The following is a 23730-nucleotide window of genomic DNA, read 5'->3' as shown; positions in this document are numbered from 1 at the left end:
TTACCAGTTAGCAGTGGAATTCTTTATGGATCAGTCTCCTTCTTATTTCAATTAAGATCATGACAGAAATATTTGGAATGTGGTGATACCGCATGGGTTGGCACTATCAATACACAGGAGAGAAGGATATCATGCAGAAAAAGGCTGGATGACAGTAAGGACAGGTGTAATAGGAAAGGGATGAGAAGCAGCATTTTGAAGATAATGAAGCTAGTCACTTATCCCCAAATGAAGATAATGCATTTGGAAACTAATAAGAAAAATTAAGAATCAGTTAGAAAAGACTGAGCTGGAGGAGGACCCCAGGTTAGCTGTCTGTCACACTCCAGCTGAGGGCAAGCAGTGAGATACTGCAGTAAAAAAGGGCACACAAGGAATGCGTCAGGAGGTGTATTTTGGGTGTTCAGAGCACGACTAGCGCCAATCTGAAAATCTCTGCTGAGGTCTCTCTGTAAGTGTTAACACAGTCCTCCTAAACAGTCTCAGATGAGATAAATCCAAAGAGGACCAGGTGCAGAGAGGGCTCACCAAAACAAGAGAGAAAATCAAGACTAAACCAACAAGAACTCAGTCAGGGATACCTATAAATTCTGAGGCTGTCATTACAAAATAAACACGTGTACCTTAACTCACATTCAGGGTATAAGATTTCTTCTTCAAGTCTGTAGTGAGACTCTGACCCTTTGTGTCTCCTGTGTGATGGATATTATCAGGAGTCAGAGCTAACAACTGGTCAGACTGAAGGAGCTGCTTACATCTTTCAGGGAACATATATATAGCATTTAGACCCAAATGTCAGCCTATCAGGCAGGGATCTTTTGTTTCTCTCAGCTTCATATGGTGATTCCTTCTAAGGAATCATGGCATTCCATCACACCTTTGTGACCAAATGAGTAATCGAAGCAGCAGCAGTGCTCCACAGCAGCCAGGGACATGTTTTGGAGCCCTGCCAGTGGTCATCTATTGGCCAAGACTGATGTTCTCCATCCCTTGCTAACTACACACCTCACCCACACCAGCCTTACAAGGCATCAGGTACTCACCAGTATTACAAGCTCTTACATCCCTCAGAGTGATACAAAGATGACAGATTATCTAAAGAATCTGATTCATCCTTTCCATAATCCAACCTGGATAGTGATGTTCTAGGAGTTTTCCTATTAAAACAGCCCAATTAGCACTTTGGAAGCGCGTCAGCAATGTTTCAAGCCTTGAAACAGGATCTTATTACTTTATAATGAACATGTGCAGCCTTGCTTGTGAAAAACAATTCCACAAACTTTAAATAATAAGAAAGACTGGTGCAAAAATGACTCTGCAAAATCCTCCTTAAAGTTAGCAGAACAAAACCCATTTTCCCATGCTATTAATGACATCCCACCAAATTCTAGTGGAGGAGGAATTAGCATTTCAGGTCACAGGCTCTACAGAAGACAAATACCTATTCCTGCCAGCTGTAACATCTGGAAATTCTGATCATATTCTGATATAGATTTTCAGACTGTTTTCTCTGATGCACAAAATCCAAAATTGCTAGTGTGGTATATCCTGGTGGCATATCCTGGTGTGGTATATCCTGGTGTGGTATATCCTGTAGTCTGCTGCACAGCAATGTGTGGAAGGAGGTTGAGTGTAAAATGCCTGAGTTAATGTTTACTTACATGGATCTTTTGCCACATTAGGACAGGTCCCCAATGTCCCTGTCACTTAGAGTTTAGGCTGCTGCTGAAACAAGCTAGTCACATTTAAGTATATTCTTTCCATTTCATCACTGTCAGCAGAAGTCCAGATAGCCACGTTTTTTTCCTGTCATTCTCTCAGCAGTGTTTTTTTACAACTTAAGAAATCATACAGAGATAATTAATAGGCTATAAAAATCCAAATATTTAGGAAATCATTTGCCAGGTTTTAAAGATAAGCCATTGCAAAGGAAAGGACGGCAGTGCAAAGACAGCGTTCTCAAAAGAAGTGAACTGAGACAACATTCTGGGAAAAAAAAAAAGACTTTTAGGCATGATCTCAGTTAAACAATCCTTTAGGTAATTTTGTTAGAATAATAAATTTTACAGCAGAATTACAGTCAACAAAAAATAATTTGTTGTCTTTCAAGGAAACAAGCCAGGAAAGAGGGGAGTTCCAATATTTACCCAAAGAGGCAGCTGTATTCAACAGATTTATTTATAATAATATTATTTGGTAGCAAGGAACTTACCATGGCTGAATGTAAAAAAGTATTTTTTGATGAGTTAAAGAGATTAAGAAAAATCAGGCAGATTTTGACAGAGAATGGTGTGTAAATGAGAGGTGTTATCAGCCTGAATCTGGCAGCTCCATTTTTGTTATGGTGAAAAATATCAGTATTATTTACTAAGAAGATTAGGGCTGAATTGGAAGAGAGGCTGGTTGTTTGGAGATTGAGATAAGATAAAGGATTTTACCTTCTATGCACAAGCCAAATGCAATACACACAGGACTGTTATCTCCAGCTCAGGCCTAGCAGAGGTGTATTAAGATGTACATTGTAATTACCAGTGGCAGGAGTAGATTTCATAAAGGCTATTTTAAAATCGAATAAAATGCTGGCCTTTAATTATACAGCTTTGAAACATTTTTCTTAGTTAATTGCAACAGGGAAAAAAAAAATCCACCTAATATTTGAAACTGATTCTTGCAGAGAAAACACAAGCAGAGCAGGCAGTCTTTGCCTGATCTGCACTTGTTTTGCTATCTGGCTTCATTCTGTGATTTGAATCACAGAGACAACTGAGACTGCTAAACACCTTCCTCATTTTCCCCCTGCTATCCAGAAAGCAAGATTAGCAAGGATTGGGGAAGGTGGGGGCTGGCAGGAGGGGGGGAAGAATAAATCTCCCTTTCATGACATAATTAATTAGTTCCAAAAATGAGCTGTGCATTGGTGAATCTCTCATGGCTGGCAGTGGCAGTTCCAGCTCCCAGTGTTCCCAGTGATGTCTGTGGGGTTGTGAGGGGCAATATTTTTTTTACCACTGGGAAGTATCCAAAGGAGAAGAGCAAACCAAGTTGTATGTTTAGCACAAAGACTGTTTGCACCTGGGTTGGAACCCACACAAGGCTGCTGTTGTCAATAAACAGAGACCAAGATGGTAGTTTTGGAGGGAATTAAAAAAAAAATCCTGAACTCCCTCTCTTCTAGAAGATGTTGTTATTGTCATATATCCCACAACAGCACCATACCTCACAGCAATCCTCTGGGTCTTTGGGTTGCACAGTTAAGAAGAGAAGACAGGAAGGAACCTCAGGCTGCTCAGGAATTGCCATGAGGCACTGCCACAGTCCACATCCCCTCTGGGCTTCCATTTCTGCTTCTCCTATGAGGAATATTACTGCCATGTTTAGCTCTTACAATGATGATCAATTGCTTTCCCACTTTCCCACAATGGGGAACATATCTATGTTCAAAAACCTTTCAAAAGCACTTCCATGTGGTGAAAACTCAAAGTTATTTTGCGATTTCCATTTCCACACCAGCCAAAAGCCTTCATTACATCCACACCTCCATTTATTTATTTTAAAATCCAACATCATAAGCATATGTAATATAACAAGTGTATGTAGTCATTAGCAAACTCCTCTGGGGAGTTTACTATTCATGTTACTAAAGGCAAATAAATGCCCTTAGACTTGAGAATCCTGAAGAATATATTTGGGTTTATTTTGGTGTTACTTTTCTGCTGGAAATTGTGAAGGCTGCAGTTACACAGCTGGTTTTTCATGCTGTGACTGCTATAAGCAGCTAATTAAATTACTACTGACTCTCTATTGCTCAGTGAGTTGCTGTTGGTAGCACTACTTCATATGACCTTCAGTTTTGCTGTTTGTACAAGGTTATAAAATCTTGCTGGCCCATTTCAGCATAACAGTGGTGAAAAACATGATGAGATAATAAAAAATGTATAGTTGTATCACAAAAAAAGTGTGGAAAACGATAGTATTTTTCCTGAAGACAAAATGCAGATAAACTCGTCTTAAAAACTATGTGTAATTCACCAGCTTTCTAAGCTACTGCCGTCTCTACATGTGGGGAGTCCCTTCTAGTGCTCAAAATATCTGCATCTCAGAAACAAGCTGCTAGGAAAGCTGGGGGTGGGCTCCACTATGGATCTTGCATATTCCTGTGGCTTCCTCCCTTTGATCTACAATGTTCTGTTTCTCGATATCTGTGGGAAGAGATCCCAGAATGTATCAAACCACATGATTTACCCCCCTTTGTTTGGAACTAAAAACACACACAGCCATTAAAGGCAAGACAACAGTTACTGACAACTCAGATACACTGGTTAGATCCAAGTGATGTACCAGCACAAATGGAGTAGGAAAAATTTTGTGCAATTTTCCCTGAAGGAAGCTAGACTTTGGATTTATGCCTACAATAGCAATGCTTGGATGCATTGTGTCCTCACTGCTGTGGTCTGCTGGTCTCAGAGGAAGTTAAGGTGCTAATTTATAGACAGAAATACAAATAATAATTATTTGGATGTGTCAGAAATTGCACCAAAGACTAGTTTTAGTAGGATGTAGCATCCCACTAGTCTGTAGGATGCTACATTCAGCATTTTAAGGGTGCTGTCAATCTATTCTATGTCTTCATGTAAATTTAACTCACAATTTTTTCTGTCCATGTTAATGGCAAAATAATTTCAACACTATTGTTAGGCTGTAGCAGACCACTGAAAGCAACTGCTTTTGTTAGTGGGTAATTTTGTTCCTAAAAACACAAACTGCGCACCAAAACAGTCAAACCATTCTCTGACCCCTGTCTTGTTCCCGAGCCAGTGCAGCTCCTTTCCCCTCTCCTTTTGTCCAGATAGCAACGTTCCTAGATATGAGGTTTTGAAAATCTTGCCCTGAATCAATTTAACAAGAACCATATTTGAACAGAAGTAACAAATTCAGCTTGGTGAATGCCCAGAATAAACAAATTCCAGATTCTGGGCTGTAAAAGTTCACTAAAATCAACAAAGTGATGCTCTTTCTCTGTGTTTCCAACAAGTTTATTCTAAAATAAAACTACAGTGTACTAATAGGCCAGAACCTATTAGACTTTTTCACAGTTCATCTTTTTTAGTTATTGGTGGCCAGGAAGTACAGAAAATTGCAAGTACGGTAAATACTACATTCTGTTGTAGAATAGTCATCCATCCATGAACATAATGCTGAACACAGAAATATTACAGTGTTTTTGTAAACTGGATAAATTGTACTTTAATGTGCTTTTATGGAAAATGACCACTTAGAGAACAAGTGCATTTGTTCCATGTAGGTACCCAGAGACTTCTTGCAGTGTAGAATATGTTTGGTTTGCTTTTAAAAGCAGAACTAAACAACAGAACTTTACATTAAAGTTAGAACCATAAGCAAGAAAACATGGTGAAAGCAAAGGCAACTTATATTTAACAGCTGTGTTTGCTTTTTCTTTTCCTCAACAGAACCTGACCAAAATGGCAAATTTCATAAATTTTAAAAAAAGCCAAAACAAAATATGTAGTAGTTTCATTGATTAGGAATAACAGCAAGTTGCCAATGGAACAGTAAATAAATGGAGGTTTTCAAGAGCTGTGCACTTCCTGTGTGGTGCTGAGCACCCACTGCATATTTTAGGGCGCTTGGAACATTCATCATCTTGCAAATGAAGATTTGAAAAGAAAGCTACTTTGCTTTCCTTGAAGCAGAGTTTTAGTTAGAAACACAATTTTATATATATATATGTATGTATGTATGTGTGAATGTATATATATATGTATAATATTATGTATAAATACACACATATATATATATAACTGGTATGTTTAAGAGTTATAAAACAAATGCTGAATAAAATACATATATTAAGATTGGTTGCAGCAATTAAAACTTTTAGTGTGGTAAATACAGCAGGAATTATTACATTTGTAATCGATACCATAGGGAGAAGATTTGGGAAAAGATGAACAGACCTCGAAATACAGGCTGGATGGCTTCTTAAACATAATTTAAGCCTACTTTGTTTCTGGCCAGAAATTTCTAGTGACTTGCAAAGCTTGCAGTTTTAGTCTCAGCTATGCAAGTTACTTAGTATGCTAGGCTTGTCTTCAAAATTTCCTGCCTGCACATTTGGGGAAAAAAAAAAGATATCTCAAAGGCCATAAGGCAGAAATCTAGTTTCTAACTTTGCCTGAGAGTGACAGTGTTGGTCATGTCTTTGTGGGCTCAATGTGCTGCTTGGTTGTTGCAGAAAAAGAGGATTCCTTACTGTTCCAGCTATGATTACATGCTCAGATATTATCTTGATGGCTTTAAGAGACATCCATGTGTGCAGTGGGGTGCAACTGGTTGACACAAAATAATATTTTTTCCAATTTGTTCCATGGTGACAGTAATTCAGACAAGAAGATGATTTTGTGTTCTTCTGTAACATTCTACCTGGCCAATAATTCCAAGATAATACAAAGGATATTTACAAAGACTTTTCTTCACATATGTATATATATATAGATAGATAGATAGATAGATAGATAGATATATTTATATACACACGCTCACACATATATATATATGTATTTATAAGAAATGTAATTATTCATATGAACAGATTCTACTGTGCATAAAGTTACTTATTTTACTCTAACATAATGACAAATATTTGTCAAGGAGTTTTTTTGTTGTTTTTGTTTTATGTATTTATGTGCAGATGAACTCCACTGCAAATCAGTTCATTACATTCCATATTCATGAGTGACACTTCTCTAGTGTCCTTTTTGTTCTCTAAATATGAGATGTGGTCTTGGTGTGCACAGGGAACCTCTGACAAGCAATTTTTGGCAGGGGGTGCTCAGGAGTACCTAAAATTCAACATTCACCTAGTTTGCATGTCTTAAAAGGACAGAGTAGATCAAATAATTCTTAATTTAAGTTACTTAATTACCTGCCTCTATCCTCATTTTTGGTAAACTGCAAGGAGATTTCTGGGGAAAGCAGTATTCCCAAAGAACTAAAAAATAAAAGAGATATGTCTTTTGTTTCCTTGCTAATCCAATGCAGCTGAGGGCTGAGCACACTCTAAAAAGTGTAGAGTTTTCAAATCCTAATTCCATCATTTATGGTCTAATGTCTATTTCATTTGGCCTAGAGAGTACTCATTTAAAGGTCATAAGTGAATTGGAATAAAAAAAATTACGTATTTTCATTTGAATTTCAGGATTTCTGTGCAAATTGTGTGTCCAGGACTGCTGGCTATCAAATATATGCAGAGTTTATTTACACCATTCTGCCTGCCTGGAGCATGCCACAGTTTGTAATGTTTCACTAACATTAACCAATAAGTAGCAAGTAGAGATTTTCCAAGTGTTTGTGATAGTTTAGATATTAAATTGGATGGATGCCATCAGACCATCAATCTCAACTCCATATTTTGCAGAGGTCTCTTGCAATATTTCTTAGACAGTTGTTGAGTCAGTAAATTTTGGAACTCCAAACCCAACCATGAGTAACATTTTAATGCAAATGTTGCTATGGATTTTTTACTGAATGACAGAAAAATAGTTCACATTTTCAACCTTGTGGGATCCTTGCATCTTGCAAATGTTAGTAATAAAAATTGCACTCAGTCAAATGGAATAATATAACAGCAGTCACCATTTCCAATTGCTTCCCCCAATTTAAGGTTCTTACATCACATTTATCAGACTTATCTCCAGACATGCAGAGAACTTCAGCAACATTCTTTGGATTCCTGAAGTAAAGTCATATGCTAAAGATAGATCAGCAGATTGAAAGCTTTTCACTTAATTTTTCTTTTTATAATGCACTTGTATAGATTTGCAGCAAACACAGAACCTTTGCTATCCTAACTTGTGAAGTATCTTAGGAAAGGAAAAGTTATTGGTACAAGATTACCTTTTGCTAGATGTTGAAGAGAAAAAAATGCCAATTCATGCACCTCATGAGCCTCAGTAATGAAGCCAGCTCTGTTCCATGGGGTCTTCACCACTAAGAAGGAGAGGGATGCACAGGGAAAAATGTCCTACCTAGGCTACATCAGGGTCTCTGCTCTGAAAGACAAAGTTAAGGGAATATTGAGGAATCAAAGTGATTGAGATGTTCTGCTCACTATCAACACTTCTTTGACATTCCATCCCCAGAGAAGACAGACAGATGTTCCCAGTGCTGGTGACTTACTACTGGAATAGACACAAATTCATTTCTTTAAGCAAGCAGTAGGAAGCTGCTTTGATGAGCCTTTATCAAAGTGAAAATACTCATTTGCCTTCTCCACCCACAAAGGCATCAAGCTTCCCTATGAATTGTGGTGTAGAGTTTTTGCCCATACCCAGAACAAACAGCAGCTGGGAAGTGCTCAGGAAACACTTTGCATGCATTCTCCAAACAACACCCTGGCTGCCTTCCATGGGTAAGGAAAGCTCAGTCAAATCTCATTGGTTTTAGCTAACAGCTAACAAGAAATTTCCTCACAATGTGAGGAATTCACATCAGCGTCCAAGTGAAGACAGCTAGGATTAACCAGATGTCCACCAACCCAAATAAATCCACTCACTGGGATTTTGCAGAGAGCATAGATGCTTTAATTTGCCTATTGAACAAATTGTGCCTTTATGATATATATAATCAGTTAGTTTCCACATGGTAATTCTATTGCCAGTGGTCTCTATTGTTGCAAATAATGTAAACACTTATTGTATAAATTACTGATTGTCATTTGCAAACAAAACCTTGGACGGCGTGTTTAGGAATCACCTTGCAGTTGATGAAAAGATCACTGTTAAGATGCACTAAACCAGCGAGAGAGCAAGCTGCTGGCAACAATTTATTTTACCTCAAGGCGTTTTGGACGACTCAGTGTTCTATTAAACACTGAGCATGAACCATCTAAACAGATGCTGCCTGGCAGATATGTCTCAGCCTAGCACTGTTCCAGGACTTACGCACTTAATCAGCATCTTCTAGCAGACTGTTTTTGTGAGCAGCTAACCAGCTCCATTTTAAATGAGATGAAAGCCAAAGACTTAATCCACCCATCAATGCCAGCAGAAGCCTTTCATGCCCACTGCACTCCTATGTTGTATTAATTACACCAAAATGAATCTTTCCATCTCACCTAAACGTGTCTCATCTGCGCAATTCTGACCTGGATCCATAACAAATGCTAGATCAATTTGTGTCAGTAACCAAAGATCTTGAACTCAACTACAAGAATTGAAAACTTTCATTCTTACCTGATACTCTTAACTTGCACAGATCTGAAGCTGTCTGCATTTCTATATACAATCATTTCACCTGTTTCTCCTTACCCATCTTGCTAAGGAATTGTTTAGCAGTTCTCCCATTCTTCTATCACCACTTCCACTGCTACCATTATTTCAGTGAATATGAAGTCCTTGCCAGGACTGGAGCACATTTCTGAAACATTATCTTATTTAGATAAGGAAGTCTGTCAACCCAGACAAGTTACAGATTCACTATACAGCACTTCAGCAAGTACTAGGTTTGGCCCTTTGTTCATTGGGAATAACAAGACGTTAAGATCCATTGCTGCTGTGCTAAGGCATCAGGCTCAAGCAGAGCATTATTTCATTATTTATTCAGGCACTGAGAGGCTGGCTACAACCATCTTGGTGACCAGATGCACAAGGGCCATGAAAGAGAGGTGAGGTCAGTGTTCACTTGCTTTCATTTGCAAAGGTGCCCTCCTCAAGGAAGGTATGGGACTTATCTTTTCCTTCGTTTCCCTTGGGGGGCTGCCATGCATCTACATGCTGTGACAGTCCCAAAGTCGACACAGTGTCATCTTGATGAGGATGAGACAAATCCCTGCAGAGTCCAGAAAGCTTTGACACTGAGAAATTACATTTGATAGGACTCCTGAGGGAAGGTTCTGGCTTCAGATGCTCTGACACAGTGCTGACACAACACCTTCAGCACAGGGAGGCCACACAGACTTCCAGGTTGCAGGACCAGGCTGCAGTAGTCTGAAATGCACCCAATGAAAACTTCACAAAAAGGGACACAGTATAAATTATCAGGACTGTCACCAGCGATTTGCCAATAGTTTATGCCGTGTTCAACCCAGTTGCAATCAAACACAGCTTTGAAGCTCTTCTTCTCCCCAAAAAGTGTCCAAATCACTATGTCTTTCTCTTTGCAGTTTCTCATGGTAGCCAATTTAACATTCAGAACAGTGATATACAAAACTCAATTCCATAACATAACTTGAGAAAAAAAACCCCTCTTACTTCAAACATTGTCTTTTGTATGGAAAATTCCCAAGCCTGTGATGACTCTGATTGATTGATTGATTGATTGATTGATTGATTGAATGATTACTCTATAATGATACTTCATCTGCTGTGCTTGTTAATCTAACAACTTGTTTACAATAGGCCCTTAGAGGTAAGATTGTACATACATAATGCATCAAGGGTGACTGTATTTTTTGCCTAATGCACAGAGGAATCATGTGAAATGGGGAGTTACGTGTATTTTATCAGGCTACAGTTTTCATTAGCTGGATGAAAGCTTAAGACTTGGCCACTGGACACATAATCTTGCACTTCTTACTCTAACAGTGCCACTCAAAAGAGCAAAAGTTCATTGCAAGAAAAAAGAATCACCATCTTAAATCTTATATCTCTTGTATGTAGATATATGCATTTATGCTCCAGCACCTTTTGTGTATCTTCTGTGATAATGATGATAATAGGAGCCAATCAGGAACAGCAAAGCTATCTTTCTTATGTATTAGCACTCCCAATTTTGAATAATCCTACTAGCATGAGTCTTTAGTACTTACATTTTCTGTAATTTCTCCGATTATATTTTCGAAGTCAAAGTGGGATAAAATTAGTGCCCCGTTGTTGCTGCTTTCTGTAGTAGTCAGCCATACATATTGAACAATACCATGTGAATGTAAGTTTGAGAGGTAAGAGCTTGATTCTTTGAAAAAACACTTACATGGCAGTATGAGCTGTTGCTGAGGATCTTCACCATGTGAATATCATGCATACAGTCTAGTTAATAAAGAACTGCTGAGTTCCATGGATACATGGGACCTACTGTGTAGGTGGAGTTCTGGCACATGAGTGTTGTTTTCAGCACTGAAGTCCCTTCAGCAGCCAAGAAAACTGTGTCTTATCATTCCATTTGTACACTCCACTTCTTCTCAGGGAATGGTATCTGTATATCTGGTTTGCCAATGACAATAGGCAAGTGTTGTGGTTTAGCGCCCCAACCAATAATCAAGCAGCCACTCATCAACTCCCCCCTGGAAGGATTGGTGGGAAAATCAGAAGGGTAAGAGAAAAAACTTGTGGGTTTGGATGAGGACAGCTTAATAGGTAAGCAAATGCTCTGTGCACAAGCAAAGCAAAATAAGGAATTAATTTACTATCTCCCATGGGCAGGCAGGTGTTCAGCCATCTTCAGAAAAGCAGGGCTCCATCACACATATCAGTTACTTGGCAAGACGAAATGCTAGAACTCCAAACACCTCCCCCATTCCTTCTTTTTCCACCAGCTTTATGTGATCAGCACGATGCCATGTGGGGTGGAATATCCCTTTTGTCAGCTGGGGTCAGCTATCTGTGTCCTCTCCCAGTTCCTTGTGCACCCCCAGTCCCCTCACTGGCGGGGTGAGAGGTAGAAAGACCTGCACTCTCTGTGAGCTCTGTTCAGCAATACCAAAAATATCTCTGGATTATCAGCACTGTTTCCAGGACAAAGCCAAAACCACAGCCTAATACTAGCTACTACAAAGAAAACTAAACTATATCTCAGGTAAAACTAGCATATTATCCAGCCTTTATTCCATATCATTCATATCAAGCAAAACCTATGGCAAGCACAGGAACCTGTCACCAATGAAACAGCAGTAACAGTTATAAATTCTGTCTAGCACATTCCTATCAAATCTGTCAAGCCCTTTGAGTGCCACATTGGGCACCAAAAAGGACAGTCATGGTTTAGTCCCAGCTGGCAACTAAGCCCCACACAGCCACTCGCTCTCTCCCACTGGTGGGATAGGGCAGAGAACAGAAAGGGTGGAAAAAACTTGTGGGTTGAGACAATTTAATAGTGAAAACAAAAGCCTCGTGTGCAAGCAAAGCAAAATGAGAAACACATTCACTACTTCCCATTTTCAGGCAACAACATTCAGCCATCTCCAAGAGAGCAGAGCTCCATCACACATGATGGTGACTTTGGAAGATAAAATATGTCACTCTGAGAACCTCTCCCTTCTTTCTTCTTTCCCCAGCTTTTTATTCAGATCAGGATGTCCCACAGTGTGGATATCCACGGCTGCCCTGGCCGTGTCCCCTCCAATCTCCTTGGTACTGCGATGGGAGGGAGCAGGGAAGGCCTTGGTGCTGTGTAAGCTCTGCTCAACAGCAGTGAAATATTCCCTGTATTAGCAACAGTTTCCAGCACCAATCTAAAGCACAGCCCCATACTAGCTACCATGAAGAAAATCAGCTCTATCCCAGCCCAAATCACCACAGTGAGTACTTTTGGCCACTGCCAATGAGAGGGATTTGGGAAGGGAGTTTTCCGTAAGTCTTGCAGATCCATCTGGGAATGATGGATGACTTTCAGCAGCAAAGATTTTCTAACAAATGACATTCCAAAACAGAGTCTTACAAAGTACTTGTGGCTAATGTCAATAATTCTCTCTTTGCCAGTTTAAATATCCTTTTCAGTCTTTCTCACCCTCACTGGTACAATACACTGGCAAAATTAGCAAGCTAATGTCACCACTCCTTGTAGATAAACACATGTAAAGTGTCAGGCGTAAGGAGGAGATTACAGAACATGTACTTCTAAGTACCACTTGTGAATACAACACATGTAGCTCATGGAAATGTTGACATCATCTAAAGAGGAAAGCAAGACTTGCGGCCACAGTGGATTATATCATTAGCCAAACTGGAAAGCAATCGTTCTTTACAGCTGCAAGAGTCTGTATCTGCCCTGAACCTCCTGTTTTCCTGAGCAAAAATATATCACTACTTTAATATAAACATTTTGATTGTGAAAGTTCGACAAAACATGTGTGACATACACATTTTAAATATAAGCACTTTGCAGCTGATGGATTTAATCACCTCATTCTTGCTAGAGAAACAAATGTCACTAAGCAGGAGAAAGAGGGTGAGAAGCATGGATGCAAACACAGACAATTTCCAGAATTCACATGGATGGGGTATGAACCAGTCAGGTTGCTGCAGTGGCACACAGAGAGTTCCACTGGTTTTAGGAGCCCACAGAGCTTGTGCTGCTCAAGGCAGAGCATCCATGCCCCAGAGAGCTTGCAGTCAAATAATTCAGGCAACACAAAATAGCTGGAAAGCAACAATTATAAAATCAAAGACAGGTGTACCTTGTCTCATTGTGGGCATCTGCACCCCTTCCTGCCCCTTTCCATTCTCCTAAAGGTATTAAAATCTTCTGAGCCAGCTGTGAGCCCAGGGTGTTTCCACCAGGTGCTGCTGTAGCAGGTGTGGCTTTTGCAGAAATGGCTGAATAATAAGAGAGCCTTACGAATGTGCCCACTGGGTGTTCATTTGTGCTAAAAACAAATGGTGATGTCCAGACAAGCTACTAACCAGGACCAGGCTGCAGGCTGGTGACAGCTAGGAGGGAAGGCTGCTGCTTGATGGACCTAAGCTCAGAGCAATGGGAAGGCATTAGGAAAGGAGGAACCAGCACAACTGAGGGCTTGGAATGCTAGGCGTGACTACAGCTGGTTTTCTGTGTGTATCAAAGAGATAAAACATGTGCTTAAGAGCAAGAAAAACCAGAAGGAAGGAAGTGCAGGAGACTATAAAAGCTTAGATGGTAGTTTTCCTTGTTTTGCTGGATTTGGCCACTTTCTTGGAGGGACAAAATGGCAGGTTAGCAGGTCTGTGGTCACAGGAATGATATCAGAGTTGGTCAGTGTAATGAAGCGCAGGAGATGAAGTAAAGCCAGAGTACAGAGGGAAGCAGGAGAGGTCAGTTTTGACCATACTGAAGATGAAGCATCTTCAAAAAAGGTGAAAGACAGCAAGAAGTGTGGCAATGATTTAAGGAACTATGCCAGGAATGGAAAAGTAAATTTGCAGTTTTCTAGCAGAAAAACATTTTGAACAGTGTTGTTTGCAATTTTTTTCTCCATGTATGGTTTGATTAATGTTCTCCTCAAGGCAAAAAGACTTTTTGTTTAAAGCGGTTAATGACATGAGGTTCTTCTCATAGAGGGTAATGCGGAAAGTGAGAGGTCATAAAGGACTAGTGCTTTGTGAGAAAAGGGTAAAGGATATAATCTTTGTAAGGATTAGCAGAGCTGATCCAGGGTTTGCTAATGGCAGAGGAGAAAAAAAAGCCAACCAGCTGTTTTATTGCATACCTTTGCAGCTGAGTCACTCTAAAGCAATGGAGAAGGAAAGGCATCCAGAGGGAATGATGCACAAGTTGCATCTGGGTGACTGGATGTGCAAGACAAATACCAGGAAAGAATGTGCATGGATGTTGCAAGCACCAGCGACACTCTTCTAAATTTTGTTTTCGGCATCTGTAAAGGACATGGAAGAGAAATGTGGAAAAATTATCTGAATCCGAATGGCTTGTGGAGAGGAACAACTGATGCAGCAGGAAAGAGAGTGAGAGGAGAAGGCAGCAGGGAGATCAAGTAACAGCCAAAGGATGCAGAGATGGAGCAGAAAGAGCTGAGAACACAAAGGGATCTCAAAAAGGCCAACATGCCAGCTTGTGAGAGAGCAGTGTGGGCACCTGCACCCTGCAGTATATAGAGCCCAGCATGAGTGCAACATTACTGGAAAAAATATGGTGTGAGGCATTTAAATAGGCCTTGATGACAGCAACAAGAACGTTTCAGATTAAGAGGATTTAGTAACTCAGAGCTCTGGGAGCAGTCTTTCACACGATTTTGAGTACAAGAGAGGTCAGTAAAATTATTTGTGTTCTTCTGCAAAATTCTCAGTACTTCGACAATTCAGATCCTAAATTAAAGTCCAAAGCCAGTATTTTCATACACTTCTCAGCCTCACCCAGGAGTTTGCAGGTCTGGCATTCAATTTACTGTTTCTTGGACAGTATCACACAGGCAACAGTGGAGCAAAACCCTGATTCCTCTTTCTAAGCTTTCTCTTCCAGATTTTTTCTTCTGTCAATTTCTTATCCTTTAAGATCATCAATTATGAAGCTAATACAGAAGACCTAGTTAAAAGTAGTAGACAGCCTCGGCCCTTACTGGGCACTGAACAATACTGAAAATATTTTGTTTTTCTTATTTCATATTGTGTTAGAACTTGAAATTTCCCAGTTCATTTTTTCTGCCTAATTTTTAAGAGACAAAGAAGAAAATTACCTGGAATCTGGGGCCAGTCATTAACTGGAGGTACTCCAATCCCTATTTCTTCTCAGACAGAACAATACAATTTATTCTGTCAATATGTTACTTAAAACCCAAATGAACCACATCAAAAACCAGACTATTTTTTCACAGTGAAGTACACTTTGTATCCACTTCATTTCAGATGTTCTCCTGGCTAGGAGTGCAACAATACTTTCACAGAAATAAAAATTGGCTACTTTGACTCACAATCAAAGTCTTATCAAATGTCACAGGAGGTTCAGGCCAAGTGTTTTTATTTACTGTGCTTGATTACAGATCAGTAGGAGATAAAAAATTACTCCTAGCTCTTACATCCAAGCCATACTTTTCTCCCTAACACAGATGTGCACAGACAAGAACCCAGGTGAAATGTTCTCATAAAAATGGAAGGGGCAGCACACATTGGCATGACAGCAACTTAACCTTTTTACCCTTAAACTTGGAGGCATACTGAAAATACATTTTGACTCAAATAATATGACAGATGTAGTCAGAAATGTTTAATGCAGAGAAAATTTGGGCTGGTGCAAAGACATATTTTTGAGCTTACACCTATATTTAACCTTGTCTAAATTCAGACCCTTGTGTTTAGTAATTATCCATGAATTTCCCAAAGGTTTCCACTCCTTTCATAAAATTGTAAACATCAGTTTGCAGAAATAAACTCCTGCTTGCACTGTAGGTATAGCCAACATAACTTTGAGTTTGGTTTGGGACATCTCACCCGTGAAATGCTCTGTATTTCCTGCAGGATCCAATGCTAAAAAAAAAATAGATGTGAAAGTTCCCTCTTTTCCTATAATCTGCATATAACTTTCCTGTAGCATTCAGAGAAAAAAAAAATTATCTCTGGACATATAGATCTACACCTGTCATTTTCAAATAAATTATTTGGAAGCCAATTTATATTATATTATTTATTATATTATTTATTTTATATTTTTAGAATGTATGGCTGAATAAGACATAATTTCTATATATGAAATTTGATAATATTTTACCAATATATCAAGACAAACCATCATTACTATTAAATATATATCCAGGAATGATGCTACAGAAGTTCTGCCTACCTCTGGTTTTGGTTAGCAAAATTCAATTTTGCCTATAGGCAATATATATTTCAAAGTATGTCAATTATACTTAAGACACATTAATGCATTTTTAGAGTAATTTCTGTGTCAGTGAAATTATTGCCTGCTCTCCCCTCCCCACCCCCCATTGCTGTCACATATAACTATAACCACATGGAAAAGTAATATTAGGAAACACATTAAAGATGATTTATCAGCTGGGAATAGGAAAGAGAGCCAAGAGCAGGTGATGAACTCTTCAGAACCACTGCATTAAGCTGAGACAGAAAAGGCTGCTCCATTATGTCAACTGACCTGAAATATATAATCAGTTTGGACCAAGTTCCATTCTCATTCACTGTAGCCTAATTACATACTATTTAAATGGCATTACTCCGGATTTCTACTCACACAAGTGATCATCAGAATTTGGCTTTCATTTGGCCCCACAAGAAAACATGATAAAAGAGCCTCACAGAAAACATGACTCACTAAAGCTCCTGGAATGCACTGCTTGCTCTCTTTCAAAGGCAAGGTCTTAACTTGCAGCCTTTACCATTTGTTTGCAAGTGGACCAATGTGTTTTTCACCAGAGTTGCTCACTCAGGTAGGATTTAGAGGTGAAAGGTAAAATAAAAGAAGTCCTAAATTCCCAAACTTAAAAATAAGCTCAGGGACCAGTAAATGAACTGTACAAGCTATTCAGGGCTGCTTTAATATGCTCAAGGAAAAGATGCTGCTTAACAAGTAGTCTGCAAATCCTGCATGGGCTGCAGTTTCCAGATAGAAGTGAAGCACAGTCCCATGTTGAGCACATTATGGTATCTAATCTGGCAGTCACAATGGGTGACTGATGCAAGATTCTCTCCCAGCAGAAAAAGTATTTGACACAGGAGGTTACTTAGCAACATTTAGACAGAGACTAAAATGACAATAGGATGGAAGTTTAATAAGAGACTACTAGAGGCCCAGAATTCAAGACTGACCACAGTAACAGGAGGAAGTGTAAATGGTATCTTTCCTCATAGCCAAGACTCCCACAGGGGATTTACTAGTAAGGAGGATAGCCCAAATCTCTTCTTTGGACTCCAGCTGAATTTGGTCAGCAGTGGCTGTGATGGGAGCCTGCAACACCCCCTTTAGCCCAGCTATCCCAGTGAGCCACTTCCACCACCCTTTTCATCTCCTTTCAGGTCATCCCTGAGGTCAGAGAAAGAGGCAACCTGTGTTCTCCCTGCACCATGGAAAAGTCCCATATTTCTAATAGATTTTCATTTCCTGGCAATCCAGTGGTTAGGCTTACCAATGTGCTCAACCCACCACTCTCCTTGTCTTTAACCTGTAGCTCAGCAATGCATGCAAATGTTCACTCACACGGTGATTAACCCTGGGAAAGGAGACAGTATCAAAGAGAATATCTTTTAATAATTCCTTTAGACAGAAAGGAAACCTGGGGATTCCTCTGCTACATTCTGTGGAAATTTGATGAGCAAAGCATTCCTTTTCAGTATCCAATGTCTCAGGCTGATCTCAGTTACAAAGGTGTCACAAGACTGGAATGCCATTACAATCAATTATTTAACAAGGAGAAAAATCACAAATCTGGTTTGTTGTGGACTTTTTTGCACCACTGCTGTGCTGAACTGCAATAGATTACATTGCTAAATAGTAATTTATCTTTTTTGGCAGGAAAATACAAAATGACCTCACCAAAGGTAGCAAAGCATCACCTAAAGAAAAGATTTTCCAAGGGCTACAAGAAGGAAACAGATCTACTTTCAGGGTTAAGGGCTGGTGTTAGAAAGTTCAGAACTGTTGAGGGATGCATGTTTCCTATTCAGTATCCAATGACCAAATATTTAAATGACCCTTCAAGTTCAAAAGTTTAAATAGCCAGTTTAAAAATGTGTTTTGCTTACTTCATGTGTTTGAACAACCACACTGAAAAAATCCCTTTCGCTTGCATAAGCAGCTGATCATTTTTCTGGAGTAAATTTACGCAGAACTTGAACTCCAAAGGAGCTGTATGTGGTAATCAACACATTACTCAGTATAATGAGGAAATCATCTCTGTTTTCTAGAAGCATTAGATGACTGCACGATAGTGCTATTACACTTTATCAGCACTAATACATCATCTGTGTAGGTGTGCATAGGAACAAAAGTTTTTCCTGTAAAAGCATGGGCAGTGCCTGGCATTCCAGGGCTGTTAACGCTCCTGAAATATCTCCCGAGTCAATTTGCCAGTCCCATTTTTCCGATGATGCAACTATTTATCTCACATGGCTGGCTCTGTGGAGAGGTCCCCGCGGAGGAGAGGCGGCCGTGCCTCCCGCAGCAGCGCCCTGGCCTCCGCGGGGCCGCCGGACCGGCCGGGCCTGAAAAGGTCTGGTTTACCTAAGGGACCCGTGCTCCTCCTCCTCCCCATTTTTATACTACTGTGGGGTTAATAGCTATGTCGTGTGGGGTCAGGGAAGACATCTGTGTCTCAGATAATATGCTTACGGTGATTACCACACATAATTGACTGACCTTCCCTCATTCTTTTCCTGCTGCAGGCCATGGCTGATAGGGTGAGATGCTCCAGAGGAGTTTATTTTCCATCACACACTATTGTGCTGCTGAGCAAATATTTTAGCAAGCCTTGAATGAATCACCTTTCAGACTTTGGGTTTGACAGTTAAAATATGAAGGCTGTGACCAATCTAATAATATTAGATTTTAAATCAGCTTTGGGAGAAAACATGGGAAAAAATCCTGCTTAAAATCCATTTATAGATACCTATTAAAATCCTGGTTTGAGTGGTAAAGTCAATGTAAATTTTTTGAGAATTCTTTTTCTTTCTTTTTTTTTTCTCTCTGCAGGCTTCATTTCCCTACCTCACTTGGAACATTTTGAGCTCTTGAGTGGGTTTGTCTTAAAAACTATATGCAAACCTGGATGTAATAAATAAATAAATAAACATTTATGCACTGCAGGAGCCAAGCTTCCAGGTAGGAAATGCTGAGGTCTAATTTAAGATCCTTACTTCAAGAGAGATCATTAGAAAACCTTTTTAATTAATCGAGCTGTGCTGCATAAATACAGGAGTGTGCTGGACTGTTATACATAAAAAGTATGGTACATTTTACAGCTGACAAGAAATGAGAAAAGCCCTCTCACCATTTAGCAACAAAGCAATATTTTTCTGACTTTATATAAAAGAAGAGCAAAATTAGATTTTATTTTCAATATACTCTTACAAAAGGAATGGAATGAGGAATGGGAGGTAAGAGAAGATCTTTTTTTAAAATACTGCCAAATGAAGGCTTCATTTGAAACATTAAGATTTTAACGTTCTGATACTTTTTAACTCTGTTTTATCTATCTAGCAATTAGTCTATCAATCCAGACATAATATACTCCCACAGGAAACAATCTTTATATATATGAATATATGTACATGTCCCAGGTTCAATTGTGAGTGATTAAAGGTTTGTACCAGGAATATTCATCTCTCTCAGGGAGGCCAGGCAATACACAGAGATGTCTGTACAAACACACACACACACAAACACACACCTACTTTCTCCCTCCTTTTAAAACCCTTTTGTCGCATGGAAAATAATCTTTACCACACGCCATCAGTGCGTCTTTATGGGCTATCCTCAGAATTTCAAACTGCAGCAATTTCACTGGGAATTAATGGGCGGAATGATATGATACATTGAACAAATACATCTGTTCTTACTCCTGCAGCTGAAAGCTAACATTTGTGCAAATGAATGTTCCAGCACTACAGCCAAAAAGTGTTTCCAACCTCAGTAGTTCCTCCACTTTAATTTGTCCAACAACATAATCTACATCCCGAGCTGCCATTTACAGAAATTCATTTGGAACTGCCATCATCTTTCAAACATTTAATATAATTCATAAAATGTAGCAACTGCTTAACAAGGAAAAATATACATATTCTAAATGTATGGGTGATCTTTAGACAAATCTCAGCATCACTTCATAATTATATACTACAAGTTTTAATTAACTAAAGCTCTGAAAATCATAATGCCTTATTAAAATGCAATTAATCCTTTGATTAAAAAACAAAAAGCACAAGTATTTACAACAAAAACACAAGTAGAATAATTACAAATATCATGTACCCATTTCTTTTATTTGGGTGTCACTTATGATGTCTCACGTTCCCTTCATTAATTCAAATACACACATTATCTCAAATCCACAGCAGACTGAGTGACAGTGGCCACCAAACACACAGCACTATATCCTATTGATTTCTGCAAATCCTGAACAATGCCATTTGCATGCTTGTTTCTGTAATAATAAAGATATGCCATTCAGAATTAAAGCACCGGCCAGACTAGTGGCAACTAATTGTGTTGTGTGTAATGAGTGCAATTTCAATTTGATATAACCCTCAGCTTTTCTTACAGCATTCGCTAAGTACTTTCAAGTCTTTGTGGGGAAATAATTGATTTTTTTGTGCTGTGGGCACAAGAAAATTATTATGATCTTTTGAATAATGCCAAAGAAAGGACCATGAATGATTTAAATTGGTATATGAAGAAGGCTTCACTGTGGATTGCAGTTTGACTGACATCCTACTAATGTAGTATCTAGATTAGCAATTTTTAAGGAGGCAGCTAATATAAAACTGGTAAAACGGAAAACATTGCTAACAGGGATTTTGTATTTGTTATTCAGTGAGGAATAACAATATGGGGATTTAAGGCATGTCAGACAAACACTATACTATTACATAATTGTCCTCACTCTTTTCTTTTATGGCACATGTATTGAAGGGTATGTTTCAACTGATAAATTACACATTTAAAATATGTAGATACAATGGTACAGTACTAGGTTATCACAGCAGCTAAAGTCCATTGGATGTATCGGGCTGTAACCACCACGTACAAAACCTTTTGTTTTGCATGATTGTGACAGAAAGGTTAGCAATCTTCCAATAATTACTCTTCTGAAGAACTGAGATAATTGCCTTTCCTTTCAAAGGAAGGAAATCTTTTTCCTAAAATGCTGCCCACACCAGAGCACCAACCTGCCCATTTTATCCCCTGCCCTGTAAGTTTTATTTAAGAATGAAAAGTCAGAAAGAGGTCTCAGCCATCTAAAGCAGCACCCCAAGTCAAAATCACCCAAATCACCTCCTGTACATAACTAATTGTAGATTGTTTCAACCTGAAATTGAACTCCCTCTCTCCTTTCTCTTTCTTTTCAGCTGATGAATACATTTTATGTTGCAAAAGTGGCGAGTGAATAAATAAGGACATTATCCACATTCCACCTTAAAATGCATACCTTCCAAATCTTATTCTTCAGAGGAGGGAATGTTGTTAATTTAGTTGGTCATAACTAAATAGTTTCTAATCTGGAGCAGGAGTCTGCTGAGAATATTGGACAGTTTAAAGGTTAATCACCATCGCCTGGTTACACAAGTGAGGCAGAACTAATTCCTCCAAAGGCAAATGGCTTGCAGTTTTATCAGCAGTGCAGATTAGAAGTGTTAATATACAGAATAGAATGGATGCTCAAGGGCCAGTTTTCCCTTATCGGCAAACTTTGCAACAGAACTCAGCTACTGCACAACCTCTGCACTTTCTATAATAAGGCCCCTCATTTTGCCTCTCGAGCAGAACTATCAAACAATCCTCCCCAAACCACTGCCACCAAAATCAGGGTATTACAGACCACAGCTAATTGGAAGATCACTATAATGAAGTAAAAGATAAAATACTTTGGCTGCTGGCCTAAAATGTGGATCAGCACAACATAGGAAGCTATCTGGCTATGTCACATTCTGAGAGATTTACATAAACAATAAACTCAAACCAACAGCCCCCAAAAATACATCTTTGTTTACAGTAAATGCAACCTAAAGCACTGGTTATAAAAACTGTGGGGATTTACATATTCAGCATTATTGTTAACAGAGCAGACTCTACCAGATATATGTAACTTTATGTATGCAGTGCAAGAGGATAAAAGAAGGTAGGATATGTAAGTACACATGTTGTAAAACATTTACATATTTATGCTGCTCGATGTGCACTAGAATACATTTGTTACTGCAGCACATTACAGCATACAGAGTCTTGCTTGACTTTTCCAAGGCTGTTCTATGCTGTGGGTGTTTTTCTTCAGGAAAAAAAAAAAAAAAGGAGAGGGGAAGATCCATAACTGTCACCTGCTATTTCCCAAATAAAATATACTGACAGAAAATCCTACCTAAAAAGACATGAAAAAGAAAAGGTACTTTGTATATATACATCAAGGAGAAAAACAGGCAATTCTACTCAACAAATAAGAAGAACAGTCAGTTCAGAGAAAAGTCATCTGAAATATTACAGTAATCATCTTTGTGAAAGAAACCTGGGGACAATGGGCATATGTTTTACAAACACTGAGCTTAAGCCTGTTCCTTCTGAATGAGTGGGGGTTCTGCCACTGACAAAAATGGGCTCTGGAAAAGCTTTGTAAGTTCTCTTGAATTTCTGTTTAAACTGTCCAGGCTGTCCTCTCTGCACATCTCCTATGTCACCAATATATCAAACTTTTGCTCCATCCATCCTGTTTCTTCTCTGCATATGGGCTCCAACTGAGAAAAATATTTCATTTCAGGACACCAAGTACTTAAGTCCCATTCATATCTAAGTTCAGTTCAGGAGGGGGATGTAGAACATCATGAATTGATTTATTTTCCTAAAATAAAGGGCCGCTATTTTAAATGTGAGATGTGTGGCACTTTAACCAAACATAGAAAATCTGATTCCTTCTAACTGCCACAGAGGAAGAAGTATTTTTTTATAGAGAAACAACTTTTCCTTAGCTGTGAGCTTCCAGAGGATATGTAGCACTGTCATACCTTGCTCAGGGAAGCAGCAAAAGGAGCACACAAAAGATGTAAACAATAGATCATTTTGACTCAAATATCACCCACTACAATAAATATGTTTGAAACTGGAATTGGGGAACTACAAACCCTTGCTAGCTAGCAACAGAAAACATAATCTCTCACATACATTTTGATGTTCTTTAAGAATAATTTAATTAGATACATGAAAGTATAACCCCAAGCATACTAGGTGTAACACAAGTAGAAAGGAGAAATTGCCTTTTGAGAAGGATTTGTGCTTGGGCAGAGCATGCCTATTCCTTAATATTTCGGAATATAAAACCATACCTGTCTAGATTCACAGTTAGTCATCACTACT

General features: G+C 38.9%; 1 protein-coding gene across 1 annotated transcript in view; it reads right to left on the bottom strand.

Annotated features, from left to right (window-relative positions):
- Nucleotides 1-7953: 7953 nt before the first annotated feature.
- The window catches only part of CAMKMT (calmodulin-lysine N-methyltransferase), a 266645-nt gene continuing 250868 nt past the window's right edge, over nucleotides 7954-23730 (bottom strand). The window contains exon 11 of the mRNA XM_074537190.1: nucleotides 7954-8069. Within this exon, the coding sequence (XP_074393291.1) occupies nucleotides 8046-8069 (24 nt within the window). The 3' untranslated portion in view covers nucleotides 7954-8045. The remainder of the gene's footprint in view (nucleotides 8070-23730) is intronic.

Source organism: Zonotrichia albicollis, chromosome 3 (genome assembly GCF_047830755.1).
Source record: "Zonotrichia albicollis isolate bZonAlb1 chromosome 3, bZonAlb1.hap1, whole genome shotgun sequence".
Classification (NCBI taxonomy): domain Eukaryota; kingdom Metazoa; phylum Chordata; class Aves; order Passeriformes; family Passerellidae; genus Zonotrichia; species Zonotrichia albicollis.
Note: the sequence above shows the minus strand (reverse complement) of the source record. Positions and strands in the feature narration are given on the sequence as shown.